Here is a 14,417-nt window from a genome sequence, read left to right on the forward strand (position 1 = left end):
GCTGGCTGGCTGACTGACTCTCTGGTTGACTGACTGGTTGACTGACTGGCTGGTTGACTGACTGACTGGCTGACTGACTGACTGGCTGGCGGACTGGCTGGCTGGCTGACTGGCTGACTGGCTGGCTGACTGACTGGCTGGCTGGCTGGCTGACAGGCTGACTGACTGGCTGACTGACTGGCTGGCTGGCTGACTGGCTGACTGACTGACTGGCTGATTGACAGGCTGGCTGACTGACAGGCTGACTGACTGGCTGACTGGCTGGCTGACTGGCTGACTGACTGGCTGAATAACTGGCTGCCTGGCTGGCTGAATAACTGGCTGACTGGCTGGCTGAATAACTGGCTGACTGACTGGCTGGCTGGCTGAATAACTGGCTGACTGGCTGGCTGGCTGACTGACTGGCTGGCTGGCTGAATAACTGGCTGGCTGACTGGCTGGTTGACTGGCTGACTGACTGGCTGGTTGACTGGCTGACTGACTGACTGACTGGCTGACTGGCTGAATAACTGGCTGAATGACTGGCTGGCTGACTGGCTGGTTGACTGGCTGGCTGAATAACTGGCTGACTGACTGGTTGACTGGCTGACTGACTGACTGGCTGGCTGACTGACCGGCTGACTGGCTGACTGGCTGGCTGACTGTCTGGCTCACTGGCTAACTGACTGGTCTGCCTGACTGTCTGACTGTTTAGCTGACTGACTGACTGAGCGCCTCCCAAATGGCACCCTATTCCCTATATAGTGCACTACTTTTGACCAGATCTCTACATAGGGATTGGTGCCATGTAGGACCCAGTTACTGACGGACTGGTGTGGAGGCATGGCCTGGCTTCCTGTCAGGGTTGAATAGACTGACGGACTGGTGTGGAGGCATGGCCTGGCTTCCTGTCAGGGTTGAATAGACTGACGGACTGGTGTGGAGGCATGGCCTGGCTTCCTGTCAGGGTTGAATAGACTGACGGACTGGTGTGGAGGCATGGCCTGGCTTCCTGTCAGGGTTGAATAGACTGACGGACTGGTGTGGAGGCATGGCCTGGCTTCCTGTCAGGGTTGAATAGACTGACGGACTGGTGTGGAGGCATGGCCTGGCTTCCTGTCAGGATTGAATAGACTGACGGGCTGGTGTGGAGGCATGGCCTGGCTTCCTGTCAGGGTTGAATAGACTGATGGGCTGGTGTGGAGGCATGGCCTGGCTTCCTGTCAGGGTTGAATAGACTGATGGGCTGGTGTGGAGGCATGGCCTGGCTTCCTGTCAGGGTTGAATAGACTGATAGGCTGGTGTGGAGGCATGGCCTGGCTTCCTGTCAGGGTTGAATAGACTGATGGGCTGGTGTGGAGGCATGGCCTGGCTTCCTGTCAGGGTTGAATAGACTGACGGACTGGTGTGGAGGCATGGCCTGGCTTCCTGTCAGGGTTGAATAGACTGACGGGCTGGTGTGGAGGCATGGCCTGGCTTCCTGTCAGGGTTGAATAGACTGATGGGCTGGTGTGGAGGCATGGCCTGGCTTCCTGTCAGGGTTGAATAGACTGACGGGCTGGTGTGGAGGCATGGCCTGGCTTCCTGTCAGGGTTGAATAGACTGACGGGCTGGTGTGGAGGCATGGCCTGGCTTCCTGTCAGGGTTGAATAGACTGATGGGCTGGTGTGGAGGCATGGCCTGGCTTCCTGTCAGGGTTGAATAGACTGATGGGCTGGTGTGGAGGCATGGCCTGGCTTCCTGTCAGGGTTGAATAGACTGATGGGCTGGTGTGGAGGCATGGCCTGGCTTCCTGTCAGGGTTGAATAGACTGACGGACTGGTGTGGAGGCATGGCCTGGCTTCCTGTCAGGGTTGAATAGACTGATGGGCTGGTGTGGAGGCATGGCCTGGCTTCCTGTCAGGTTGAATAGACTGATGGGCTGGTGTGGAGGCATGGCCTGGCTTCCTGTCAGGGTTGAATAGACTGACGGGCTGGTGTGGAGGCATGGCCTGGCTTCCTGTCAGGGTTGAATAGACTGACGGACTGGTGTGGAGGCATGGCCTGGCTTCCTGTCAGGGTTGAATAGACTGACGGACTGGTGTGGAGGCATGGCCTGGCTTCCTGTCAGGGTTGAATAGACAAACCTCTCTTGAGGTTGTTGGAAGACTTCATAAAGTCAACGGTTTCACACACACACACACACACACACACACACACACACACACTCAGCTACTCTTCCAGGGTTCCGGCAAAATTAAGGCAGTTATACAACAGATTTCTTGCCAATGTTTGTGTCTCTTCACAGTCCCCGCTGTTTCATAAGGTGTATTTTTAAATCTAATTTTACTGCTGCATCAGTTGCCTGATGTGGAATAAAGTTCCATGTAGTCATGGCTCTATGTCATCCTGTGCGCCTCCCATAGTCTGTTCTGGACTTGGGGACTGTGAAGAGACCTCTGGTGGCATGTCTTGTGGGGGTATTTTGTATTTTTATAATTTTATTTAACTAGGAAAGTCAGTGAAGAACAAATTCTTATTTACAATGACGGCCTACCCCAGCCAAACCCAGGCCAATTGTGAGCCACCCAATCACAGCCAGTTGTGATACAGCCTGGATTTGAACCAGGGTGTCTGTGGTGACACCTCAAGCACTGCCTTAGACCACTGCGCTACTTGGGTATGCATGGGCATCTGAGCTGTGTGCCAGTAGTTTAAACAGAGATCTCTGTGCTTTCAACATGTCAATACCTCTCACAAATACAAGTAGTGATGAAGTCAATTTCTCCTCCACTTTGAGCCAGGAGAGATTGACATGCATATTATTAATGTTCACTTTCCGTGTACGTTCAAGGGCCAGCCGTGCTGCCCTGTTCTGAACCAATTGCAATTGTCTTAAGTCCCTCTTTGTGGCACCTGACCACACGACTGAACAGTAGTCCAGGTGCAAAAAAACTAGGGCCTGTAGGACCTGCCTTGTTGATAGTGTTGTTAAGAAGGTAGAGTAGCGCTTTATTATGGACAGACTTCTCCCCATCTTAGCTATTGTTGTACCAATATGTTTTGACCATGATAGTTTACAATCCAGGGTTACTCCAAGCAGTTTAGTCACCTCAACTTGCTCAATTTCCTCATTATTTATTACAAGATTTAGTTTAAGGTTCAGTGAATGATTTGTCCCAAATACAATGCTTTTAGCTTCTTTTTTTTACATTTAGGACTAACGTATTCCTTGCCACCCATTCTGAAACTAACTGCAGCTCTTTGTGTTGCAGTGATAACAGTTGCTGTAGTAGCTGATGTGTATAGTGTTGAGTCATCCGCATACATAGACACACTGGCTTTACTCACAGCCAGTGGCATGTCGTTAGTAAAGATTGAAAAAAGCAAGGGGCCTAAACAGCTGCCCTGGGGAATTCCTGATTTTACCTGGATTATGTTGGAGAGGCTTCCATTAAAGAACACCCTCTGTGTTATGTTAGACAGGTAACTCTTTATCCACAATATAGCAGGGGGTTTAAAGCCATACACATGTTTTTCCAGCAGCAGACTATTATCGATAATGTCAAAAGCCGCACTGAAGTCTAACAAAACCACCCCTACAATATTTTCATCATACATTTCTCTCAGCCAATTCTCAGTCATTTGTGTAAGTGCTGTGCTTGTTGAATGTCCTTCCCTATAAGCGTGCTGAAAGTCTGTTGTCAATTTGTTTACCATAAAATAGCATCGTATCTGGTCAAACACAATTTTTTCCAGGCCTGAGGGCTCACACTTTCTAGTAGGCTTAAATTGAAGATATGGCAAATAGGAGTGGCAATATTGTCCGCTATTGTCCTCAGTAATTTTCCATCCAAGATGTCAGACCCCGGTGGCTTGTCAATGTTGATAGACAACAATAATATTTCACCTCTTCAACACACACTTTACGGAATTCAAAATTACAATTCTTGTCTTTCATAATTTGGTCAGATATACTTGGATGTGTAGTGTCAGAGTTTGTTGCTGGCATGTCATGCCTAAGTTTGCAAATCTTGCCAATGAAAAAAGTCATGAAAGTAGTCTGATTCAATGAATTTTATATTTAACTAGGCAAGTCAGTTAAGAACAAATTCTTATTTTCAATCACGGCTTAGGAACAGAACAGTGGGTTAACTGCCTTGTTCAGGGGCAGAATGACATATTTGTACCTCGTCAGCTCAGGGATTCAATTTCACAACCTTTGGGTTACTAGTCCAACACTCTAACCACTAGGCTGCTGCCCCAAATGATGGAGCTGAGTTTGCCTTTTTCCCAAAATGTCATTGAAGGTGCTCCAAAGTTTTTTACTATCATTCTTTATATAATTTATCTTTGTTTCATAGTGTAGTTTCTTCTTCTTTTTATTCAGTTTAGTCTCATGATTTCTCAATTTGCTGTATATAAAATATGTTTGCCAATCAGTTGCGCAGCCAGACTTATTTGTCATTATTTTGCCTCATCCCTCTCAACCATAGAATTTTTCAAATCCTCATCAATCCAAGGGGATTTAAAACCTCACAAGGGTAGGGGGCACTATTTTCACCTTCGGATGAAAAGCGTGTCCAAAGTAAACTGCCTGCTCCTCAAGCCCAGAACCTAGGATATGCATATAATTGGTCGATTTGGATAGAAAACACTCTAAAGTTTCCAAAACTGTTAAAATACTGTCTTTGAGTATAACAGAACTGATATGGCAGGCATAAACCTGAGAAAAATCCATCCAGGAAGTGGGATTTTTTTATGTTTGTAGTTTTCTATTGAATGCCATTACAGTATCCTAGGACTCAAATTCCTATGGCTTCCACTAGATGTCAACAGTCTTTAGAAATTGTTTCAGGCTTGTATTCTGAAAAATGAGGGAGTAAGACCAGTCTGAATGAGTGGACCCTGCAGTATCACAGAGGTTTTTCATGCGGGCGACCGAGACCACACCTTTCTTGTTTTCCTTTTATATTGACAAAGCTTTTGTCCGGTTGAAATATTATTGATTATTATGACTAAAAACAACCTGAGGATTGATTATAAACATCGTTTGACACGTTTCTACAAACTTTACTGATACCTATCGGGTTTTTCGTCTTTCTGTTGTGACTGCCTTTAAGCCTGTGGATTCCTGAACAAAACGCGGAGGTTTTTGGATATAAAGAGGGACTTTATCGAACAAAACAAACATTTATTGAGTAAATGGGAGTGCTGTGAGTGCAACCATATGAAGATCATCAAAGGTAAGTGATTAATTTTATCACTATTTCTGACTTGTGTAACTCCTCTACTTGGCTGGTAACTGTTTGTAATGATTTGTCTGCTGGGCGCTGTTTTCAGATAATCGCATGGTTTGCTTTCGCCGTGAAGCCTTTTTGAAATCTGACACCGCGGTTGGATTAACAAGAAGTTAATCTATAAACCGATGTATAACACTTGTATGTTTTATGAATTTTTATAATGAGTATTTCTGTTTTTGAATTTGGCGCTCTGCATTTCACTGGATGTTGGCCGGGTGGGACGCTACCGTCCCACAATCCCTAGAGAGGTTAACAGTTTTTACAGTCATTCTCTTAATGGGTGCGTGCTTATTAGTAACTGGGTTGCTCCTCATTACACACCACGGACCAACAAATGTTATTTACATCAACAACATAGGAATCACTACAAAACGTATTGTATGACCTCTTATACTAGGCCCAGCCTTTGGAACTTTGGCTTTCCTAGATATGACTACTATATTGTGATCACTACATCCGATGAATCTGGATATTGCTTTAAAGCACATTTCTGCAGTATTAGTAAAGATGTGATCAATACATGTTGATGATTTCATTCCTGTGCTGTTTGTAACTACCCTGGTAGGTAGGCTGATAACCTGAACCAGGTTGCAGGCTCTGGTTACAGTTTGAAGCTTATTCTTGAGTAGGCAGCTTGACAAAAGCCAGTCAATATTTAAATCACCCAGAAAATATACCTCTCTGTTGATATCACATACATTATCAATCATTTCACACATGTTATCCAGATACTGACTGTTAGCTGCTGCCTGACTCAGAAGGAAGGGGGAGAATTAACCATTAGCTTCGAAGGGCCCGATTTTCTACACAGCTGGAGGTTATTAGCATTTCCCTGCAAGAAACAACCCACAAGGAAGCCAGCACAGCTAGAGACAGAGCTAGAGTTACAGAGAGAGACAGAGCCACAGTTACAGAGAGAGACAGAGATACACATAGGGATAGAGACAGGGCTACAGACAGAGATACAGACAGAGATAGACAGGGATACAGACAGAGATAGACAGGGATACAGACAGGGATACAGACAGGTTTACAGACAGAGATACAGACAGAGATACACATAGGGATAGAGACAGAGATACAGACAGAGATACAGACAGAGATACAGACAGGGCTACAGACAGAGATACAGACAGAGATACAGACAGAGATACAGACAGAGATACAGACAGAGATACAGACAGGGATACAGACAGGGATACAGACAGGGATACAGACAGAGATACAGACAGGGATACAGACAGAGATACAGACAGAGATACAGACAGGGATACAGACAGGGATACAGACAGGGATACAGACAGGGATACAGACAGAGATACAGACAGGGATACAGACAGAGATACAGACAGAACACTGTAATGTAGCACGTTAGAAACACACAACCAGCCTCAGAACAGTGTAATTTAGTAAGTTAGAAACACACAACCAACCCATTCTTATCCACAAGCCATCCAAATAACATGACCAACATAAGATGTTAAAATCAAATCAAATTGTATTTGTCACATGCTTTGTAAACAACAGGTGTAGACTAACAGTGTAATGCTGACTGACTGGCACCAGACTTGCAGAGTTAAAGATAAAGAGTGAAAATAAATAAAATAAATACAGTAAAACTTTGAAATAGTGACACGAGGAATGAATACACAGTGAATTACAATATCCAGGAAAAATAACATGGCTATATACAGGGAGTACCAGGTAATAACATGGCTATATACAGGGAGTACCAGGTAATAACATGGCTATATACAGGGAGTACCAGGTAATAACATGGCTATATACAGGGAGTACCAGGTAATAACATGGTTATATACAGGGATTACCGGGTAATAACATGGCTATATACAGGGATTACCGGGTAATAACATGGCTATATACAGGGATTACCGGGTAATAACATGGCTATATACAGGCAGTACCAGGTAATAACATGGCTATATACAGGGAGTACCAGGTAATAACATGGTTATATAAAGGGGGTACCAGGTAACAACATGGCTATATACAGGGAGTACCAGGTAATAACATGGCTATATACAGGGGGTACCAGGTAATAACATGGCTATATACAGGGAGTACCAGGTAATAACATGGCTATATACAGGGGGTACCAGGTAATAACATGGCTATATACAGGGGGTACCAGGTAATAACATGGCTATATACAGGGAGTACCAGGTAATAACATGGCTATATACAGGGAGTACCAGCTAATAACATGGCTATATACAGGGAGTACCAGGTAATAACATGGTTATATACAGGGAGTACCGGGTAATAACATGGCTATATACAGGGAGTACCGGGTAATAACATGGTTATATACAGGGAGTACCGGGTAATAACATGGCTATATACAGGGAGTACCAGGTAATAACATGGTTATATACAGGGAGTACCGGGTAATAACATGGCTATATACAGGGAGTACCGGGTAATAACATGGCTATATACAGGGAGTACCAGGTAATAACATGGCTATATACAGGGAGTACCAGGTAATAACATGGCTATATACAGGGAGTACCAGGTAATAACATGGCTATATACAGGGAGTACCAGGTAATAACATGGTTATATACAGGGAGTACCAGGTAATAACATGGCTATATACAGGGAGTACCAGGTAATAACATGGCTATATACAGGGAGTAGACAATAACATGGTTATATACAGGGAGTACCATGATACAGTGCTCTGTACATCAGATTGACATATTTAGCAGATACAAACAAATCTCCAAGGTGATTTTAACACTGGTTAAAAAATTGCTTTCTAATAAATAATTTGTTTTTTAAAATCAAACTAAGTCCTATATGATACTGTTTGATACGCTGCAAATGTATTGTTTGAAATATCAGGGAGTACCAGGTACCATCACCCCTCCTCTCCTCAGGGTTTGAGGAGAGGTTCTGAATTATCATATTGATCATATTGATTATATATATAAAAAAACGATTAACTATGTATCAATAGATGGATACAGATATTAATACAACTATAACTACCTTCCATCGAACTGTCATCTTCACCATTACATCACTACTACCACCACCATCACCCCTACTACTACTACCACTACTACCACCACCACTAAACTGCTCTCATTACCATCACCCCTACTACTACTACCACCATCACCCCTACTACTACTACCACCATCACCCTACTACTACCACACACCCCTACTACTACTACCACCATCACCCCTACTACTACTACCACCATCACCCTACTACTACTACCACCATCACCCCTACTACTACTACCACCATCACCCCTACTACTACTACTACTACCACCACCACCACTAAACTGCTCTCATTACCATCACCCCTACTACTACTACTACCACTACTACTACCACTACTACCACTACCACTACCATCACCCCTACTACTACTACCACTACTACTACTACCACTACTACCACTACCACTACCATCACCCCTACTACTACTACCACCACGACCACTAAACTGCTCTCATTACCATCACCCCTACTACTACTACCACCACCACCACTAAACTGCTCTCATTACCATCACCCCTACTACTACCACTACTACCACCATCACCCCTACTACTACCACTACTACCACCATCACCCCTACTACTACTACCACCACCACCACTAAACTGCTCTCATTACCATCACCCCTACTACTACTACCACTACTACCACGACCACTAAACTGCTCTCATTACCATCACCCCTACTACTACTACCACCATCACCCCTACTACTACTACCACCATCACCCCTACTACTACTACCACTACTACCACGACCACTAAACTGCTCTCATTACCATCACCCCTACTACTACTACCACCATCACGCCTACTACTACTACCACTACTACCACCACCACTAAACTGTTATCATTACCATCACAACAGTAATAATAATAAGTAAAGCATAAAGTAGAGAGAGAGAGAGAATATAGTAGGTCAGCAGCAACAGGAAGCAGTGATTCCTGAACACAGCCCTGTTACAACACAATGGATATTGAAAAGACGGAACCACAGGCTGGCCAGAGATTGCACAGAGAGAGAATGTGTGAACTAAGCCAGGGGGATATCTGGTGGGTCCAGTCCACTGTAGCTACATCCTGCTGGGCCGGGGCTCACCGGGTGGACCCCGTCCGTCCTGCTGGTTCCTATGGTTCCTGACAAAGGGCTATCTCTGACCCACAGTTCCTTCCATTTAGTGTGTATTTGTGTGTGTGTTCAGGATGTTTTGCTCCTCAGGTAAGGAAAGTCAGAAGCAGAGTCAGAGGCACTCCAGTACTGGGACCTTCTCAGCTTCCTCAGGCCCCTGTCTGACCCCTGTCTGTCTGACCCCTGTGTGTCTGACCCCTGTCTGTCTGGCCCCTGTCTACCTGACCCCTGTCTACCTGGCCCCTGTCTGCCTGACCCCTGTGTGTCTGACCCGTGTCAGCCTGACCCCTGTCTACCTGGCCTCTGTCTACCTGACCCCTGTCTACCTGACCCCTGTCTGTCTGGCCCCTGTCTACCTGACCCGTGTCAGCCTGACCCCTGTCTACCTGGCCTCTGTCTACCTGACCCCTGTCTACCTGGCCTCTGTCTACCTGACCCCTGTCTACCTGGCCTCTGTCTACCTGACCCCTGTATACCTGGCCTCTGTCTACCTGACCTCTGTCTACCTGGCCCCTGTCTACCTGACCCCTGTCTACCTGGCCCCTGTCCACCTGGCCCCTGTCTACCTGACCCCTGTCTACCTGGCCCCTGTCTACCTGGCCCCTGTCCACCTGGCCCCTGTCTACCTGGCCCCTGTCTGTCTGACCACCGTCTACCTGGCCCCTGTCTACCTGGCCCCTGTCTACCTGGCCCCTGTTCACCTGGCCCCTGTCTACCTGACCCTTGTCTACCTGGCCCCTGTCTGTCTGACCCCTGTCTACCTGGCCCCTGTCTACCTGGCCCCTGTCTACCTGGCCCCTGTCTACCTGGCCCCTGTCTACCTGACCCCTGTCTACCTGGCCCCTGTGTGTCTGACCCCTGTCTACCTGGCCCGTGTCTACCTGACCCGTGTGTCTGACCCCTGTCTACCTGGCCCCTGTCTACCTGACCCCTGTCTACCTGGCCCCTGTCTACCTGACCCCTGTCAGACTGACCCCTGTCAGACTGACCCCTGTCTACCTGGCCCCTGGGCTGGGGTTAAGCCTTGGACGCAACCTTTGCTCTGCCCACAGTCAGGAGTCAGGACTACCATGGGCCAGTCAGAACCCTGATCCTGGACCAATCAGGACCCAAGCCCTAACCCTGGGCCAGTCAGGACTCTAACCCTAACCTTTGGCCTAGGACCCCTGGAACAGGGTTGGAGAGCCCATAGCCTTCAGAGCCTATTGAAACATGTTCTTATAATCCCAGTCATTGTGCAATCGCATATAAAAACGTAATTTTGACTGGCCACTATTTAAAAGAGCATCCCAGCTTTCTCATGCTGCTATATTTATTGCTATATTCTCAATAAATTGAAGCACATGAATCCACTTTACAACCGGTGTAGCCTACCTGCAGGGGCGGAAATCCCAGGGAGACGGGGGGACCAGTCATTAGTTAGTGTTGGGGGGACCCTACCGTAGCCTACCTGCAGGGGCGGAAATCCCAGGGAGACGGGGGGACCAGTCATTAGTTAGTGTTGGGGGACCCTACCTGTAGCCTACCTGCAGGGGCGGAAATCCCAGGGAGACGGGGGGGACCAGTCATTAGTTAGTGTTGGGGGGACCCTACCTGTAGCCTACCTGCAGGGGTGGAAATCCCAGGGAGACGGGGGGACCAGTCATTAGTTAGTGTTGGGGGGACCCTACCTGTAGCCTACCTGCAGGGGTGGAAATCCCAGGGAGACGGGGGGGACCAGTCATTAGTTAGTGTTGGGGGGACCCTACCTGTAGCCTACCTGCAGGGGTGGAAATCCCAGGGAGACGGGGGGGACCAGTCATTAGTTAGTGTTGGGGGGACCCTACCTGTAGCCTACTTGCAGGGGTGGAAATCCCAGGGAGACGGGGGGGACCAGTCATTAGTTAGTGTTGGGGGGACCCTACCTGTAGCCTACCTGCAGGGGTGGAAATCCCAGGGAGACGGGGGGGACCAGTCATTAGTTAGTGTTGGGGGGACCCTACCTGTAGCCTACTTGCAGGGGTGGAAATCCCAGGGAGACGGGGGGGACCAGTCATTAGTTAGTGTTGGGGGGACCCTAGCTGGCATATAAAAACGTAACGGCATGTAGCGCTTCCTCCATTCGCTATTCAAGTGTTGGCTACGGATGCCATTTTTTTGTGGGCCATTCTAAAAATAATTCCACACCTACAGTACTGATTAAATGTTTGGACACCTCATTCCATTCCATTTTCTTTATCATCAAAACTATGAAAAACTATTTAAAAAAACATATGGAATCATGTAGTAACCACTAAAGTGTTAAACAAATTAAAATATATTTTATATTTGAGATTCTTCAAAGTAGCCACCCTTTTCCTTGATGACAGCTTTGCACTCTCTTGCACTGTCACAACGTCCACAGAAGGTGGCGCCATTCCCCGGTCGGGCGGCGCTCGACGGTCGTCGTCGCCGGCCTACTAGCTGCCACCGATCCATGTTTCATGTGTTTGTTAGTTATGTCTGTTTTAGTCTGCACCTGTTCCTTGTTAGTCATTGGGGGGGGGGGGGGTATTTAGTTTGTCGGTTTCTTGTTTGGGGTTGTGCGGGATTGTTTCGTGTCTGTTCTTGTAGGTTAGGGGAATTTATTTTCTGTCCATTTTATTTAGCGTTTTGGCATTAGGGTTGTTGGGCTGCGTCCCGTGATATTCTGAAGACTTTGTTTAGTCTTCCTTTTGTTGGAATATTTTTCCCTGGCCTTGTCGGCTTTATATTTTGGACTTGGTTTTTTCCTTCATTAAAACATTTACGTGTTTCACGTACCTGAGTCTCCTGCGCCTGACTTCACCCCTCCTGCAGAATTATTATATGACATGCACTCTCTTGGCATTCTCTCAACCAGCTTGATGAGGTAGTCAGCTGGAATGCATTTCAATTAACAGGTGTGCCTTGTTAAAAGTACATTTTTGGAATTTATTTCCTTCTTAATGCGTTTGAGTCAATCAGTGTGTTGTGACAAGGTAGGGGTGGTATACAGAAGATAGCCCTATTTGGTAAAATACCAAGTTCCTATTATGTCAAGAACAGCTCAAATAAGCAAAGAGAAATGACAGTCCATCATAACTTTAAGACATGAAGGTCAGTCAATCTGGAAAATTACAAGAACTTTGAAAGTTTCTTCGAGTGCAGTCGCAAAAACCATCAAGCACTATGATGAAACTGGCTCTCATGAGGACCGCCACAGGAAAGGAAGACCCAGAGTTACCTCTGCTGCAGAGGATAAGTTCATTAATGTTACCAGCCTCATGAGGACCGCCACAGGAAAGGAAGACCCAGAGTTCCCTCTGCTGCAGAGGATAAGTTCATTGGAGTTACCAGCCACAGAAATTCCAGCCAAAATAAATGCTTCACAGAGTTCAAGTAACAGACACATCTCAACATCAACTGTTCAGAGGAGACTGTGTGAATCAGCCTTCAACGTCGAATTGCTGCAAAGAAACCACTACTAAAGGACACCAATAAGAAGAAGAGACTTGCTTGGGCTAAGAAACATGATAAACGGACATTAGACCAGTGGAAATCTGTCCTTTGGTCTGATGAGTCCAAACGTGAAATGTTTGGTACCAACCACCGTGTCTTTGTGAGACGCAGAGAAGGTGAACGGATGATCTCCGCATGTGTGGTTCCCACCGTGAAGCATGGAGGAGGAGGAAGTGTGATGGTGTGGGCTATGTTACATTAACGGTCAATTACAGTGAGACCGGCAGTAATTTTCTTGACAATCACCGGCTTCAAAATGTAATGACCGTCACAGCATTAGGCATGAGTCCACAGAGCGATCTTACATCTCTTTCACAGTGGCTGTGTCTCAAATGTGTCTCACATGGACCCTATGGGCCTTGGTTAAAAGTAGTGAACTATATAGGGAACTACTGCATATACACCATCCCACATGGTTCTCCTAACAGGGTGCTGTTGTATACACACCACCCCACACGATTCTCCTCTCTGTTTACCCTGCCTGTATTAACCCCCTCTGTCTACCCTACCTGTACTAACCCTCTCTGTCTACCCTACCTGTATTAACCCCTCTCTGTAACCCTACCTGTATTAACCCTCTCTGTCTACCCTACTTGTATTAACCCTCTCTGTCTACCCTACCTGTATTAACCCTCTCTGTCAACCCTACCTGTATTAACCCTCTCTGTCTACCCTACCTGTATTAACCCTCTCTGTCTACTCTACCTGTATTAACCCTCTCTGTCTACCCTACCTGTAGTAACCCTCTCTGTCAACCCTACCTGTATTAACCCTCTCTGTTCACCCTACCTGTACTAACCCTCTCTGTTTACCCTACCTGTATTAACCCTCTCTGTTTACCCTACCTGTATTAACCCTCTCTGTCTACCCTACCTGTATTAACCCTCTCTGTATACCCTACCTGTATTAACCCTCTCTGTCTACTCTACCTGTACTAACCCTCTCTGTCAACCCTACCTGTATTAACCCTCTCTGTCTACCCTACCTGTATTAACCCTCTCTGTAACCCTACCTGTATTAACCCTCTCTGTAACCCTACCTGTATTAACCCTCTCTGTCAACCCTACCTGTAGTAACCCTCTCTGTAACCCTACCTGTATTAACCCTCTCTGTCTACCCTACCTGTATTAACCCTCTCTGTCTACCCTACCTGTATTAACCCTCTCTGTCCACCCTACCTGTATTAACCCTCTCTGTAACCCTACCTGTATTAACCTCTCTGTCCAACCCTATACCTGTATTAACCCTCTCTGTCAACCCTACCTGTATTAACCCTCTCTGTCAACCCTACCTGTAGTAACCCTCTCTGTCTACTCTACCTGTATTAACCCTCTCTGTTCACCCTACCTGTATTAACCCTCTCTGTAACCCTACCTGTATTAACCCTCTCTGTCAACCCTACCTGTAGTAACCCTCTCTGTAACCCTACCTGTATTAACACTCTCTGTTCACCCTACCTGTATTAACCCTCTCTGTCAACCCTACCT

General features: G+C 46.6%; 1 protein-coding gene across 1 annotated transcript; it reads left to right on the plus strand.

Moving 5' to 3' along the window:
* The first annotated feature begins 9,506 nt into the window (after positions 1–9,506).
* Positions 9,507–10,523, plus strand: LOC115181206 (repetitive proline-rich cell wall protein-like). The gene has a single exon (XM_029743239.1). It carries the CDS (start codon positions 9,507–9,509, stop codon positions 10,521–10,523), a length of 1,017 nt encoding a protein of 338 aa, XP_029599099.1.
* Positions 10,524–14,417: the final 3,894 nt, after the last annotated feature.

Source organism: Salmo trutta, unplaced genomic scaffold, assembly GCF_901001165.1.
Source record: "Salmo trutta unplaced genomic scaffold, fSalTru1.1, whole genome shotgun sequence".
Classification (NCBI taxonomy): domain Eukaryota; kingdom Metazoa; phylum Chordata; class Actinopteri; order Salmoniformes; family Salmonidae; genus Salmo; species Salmo trutta.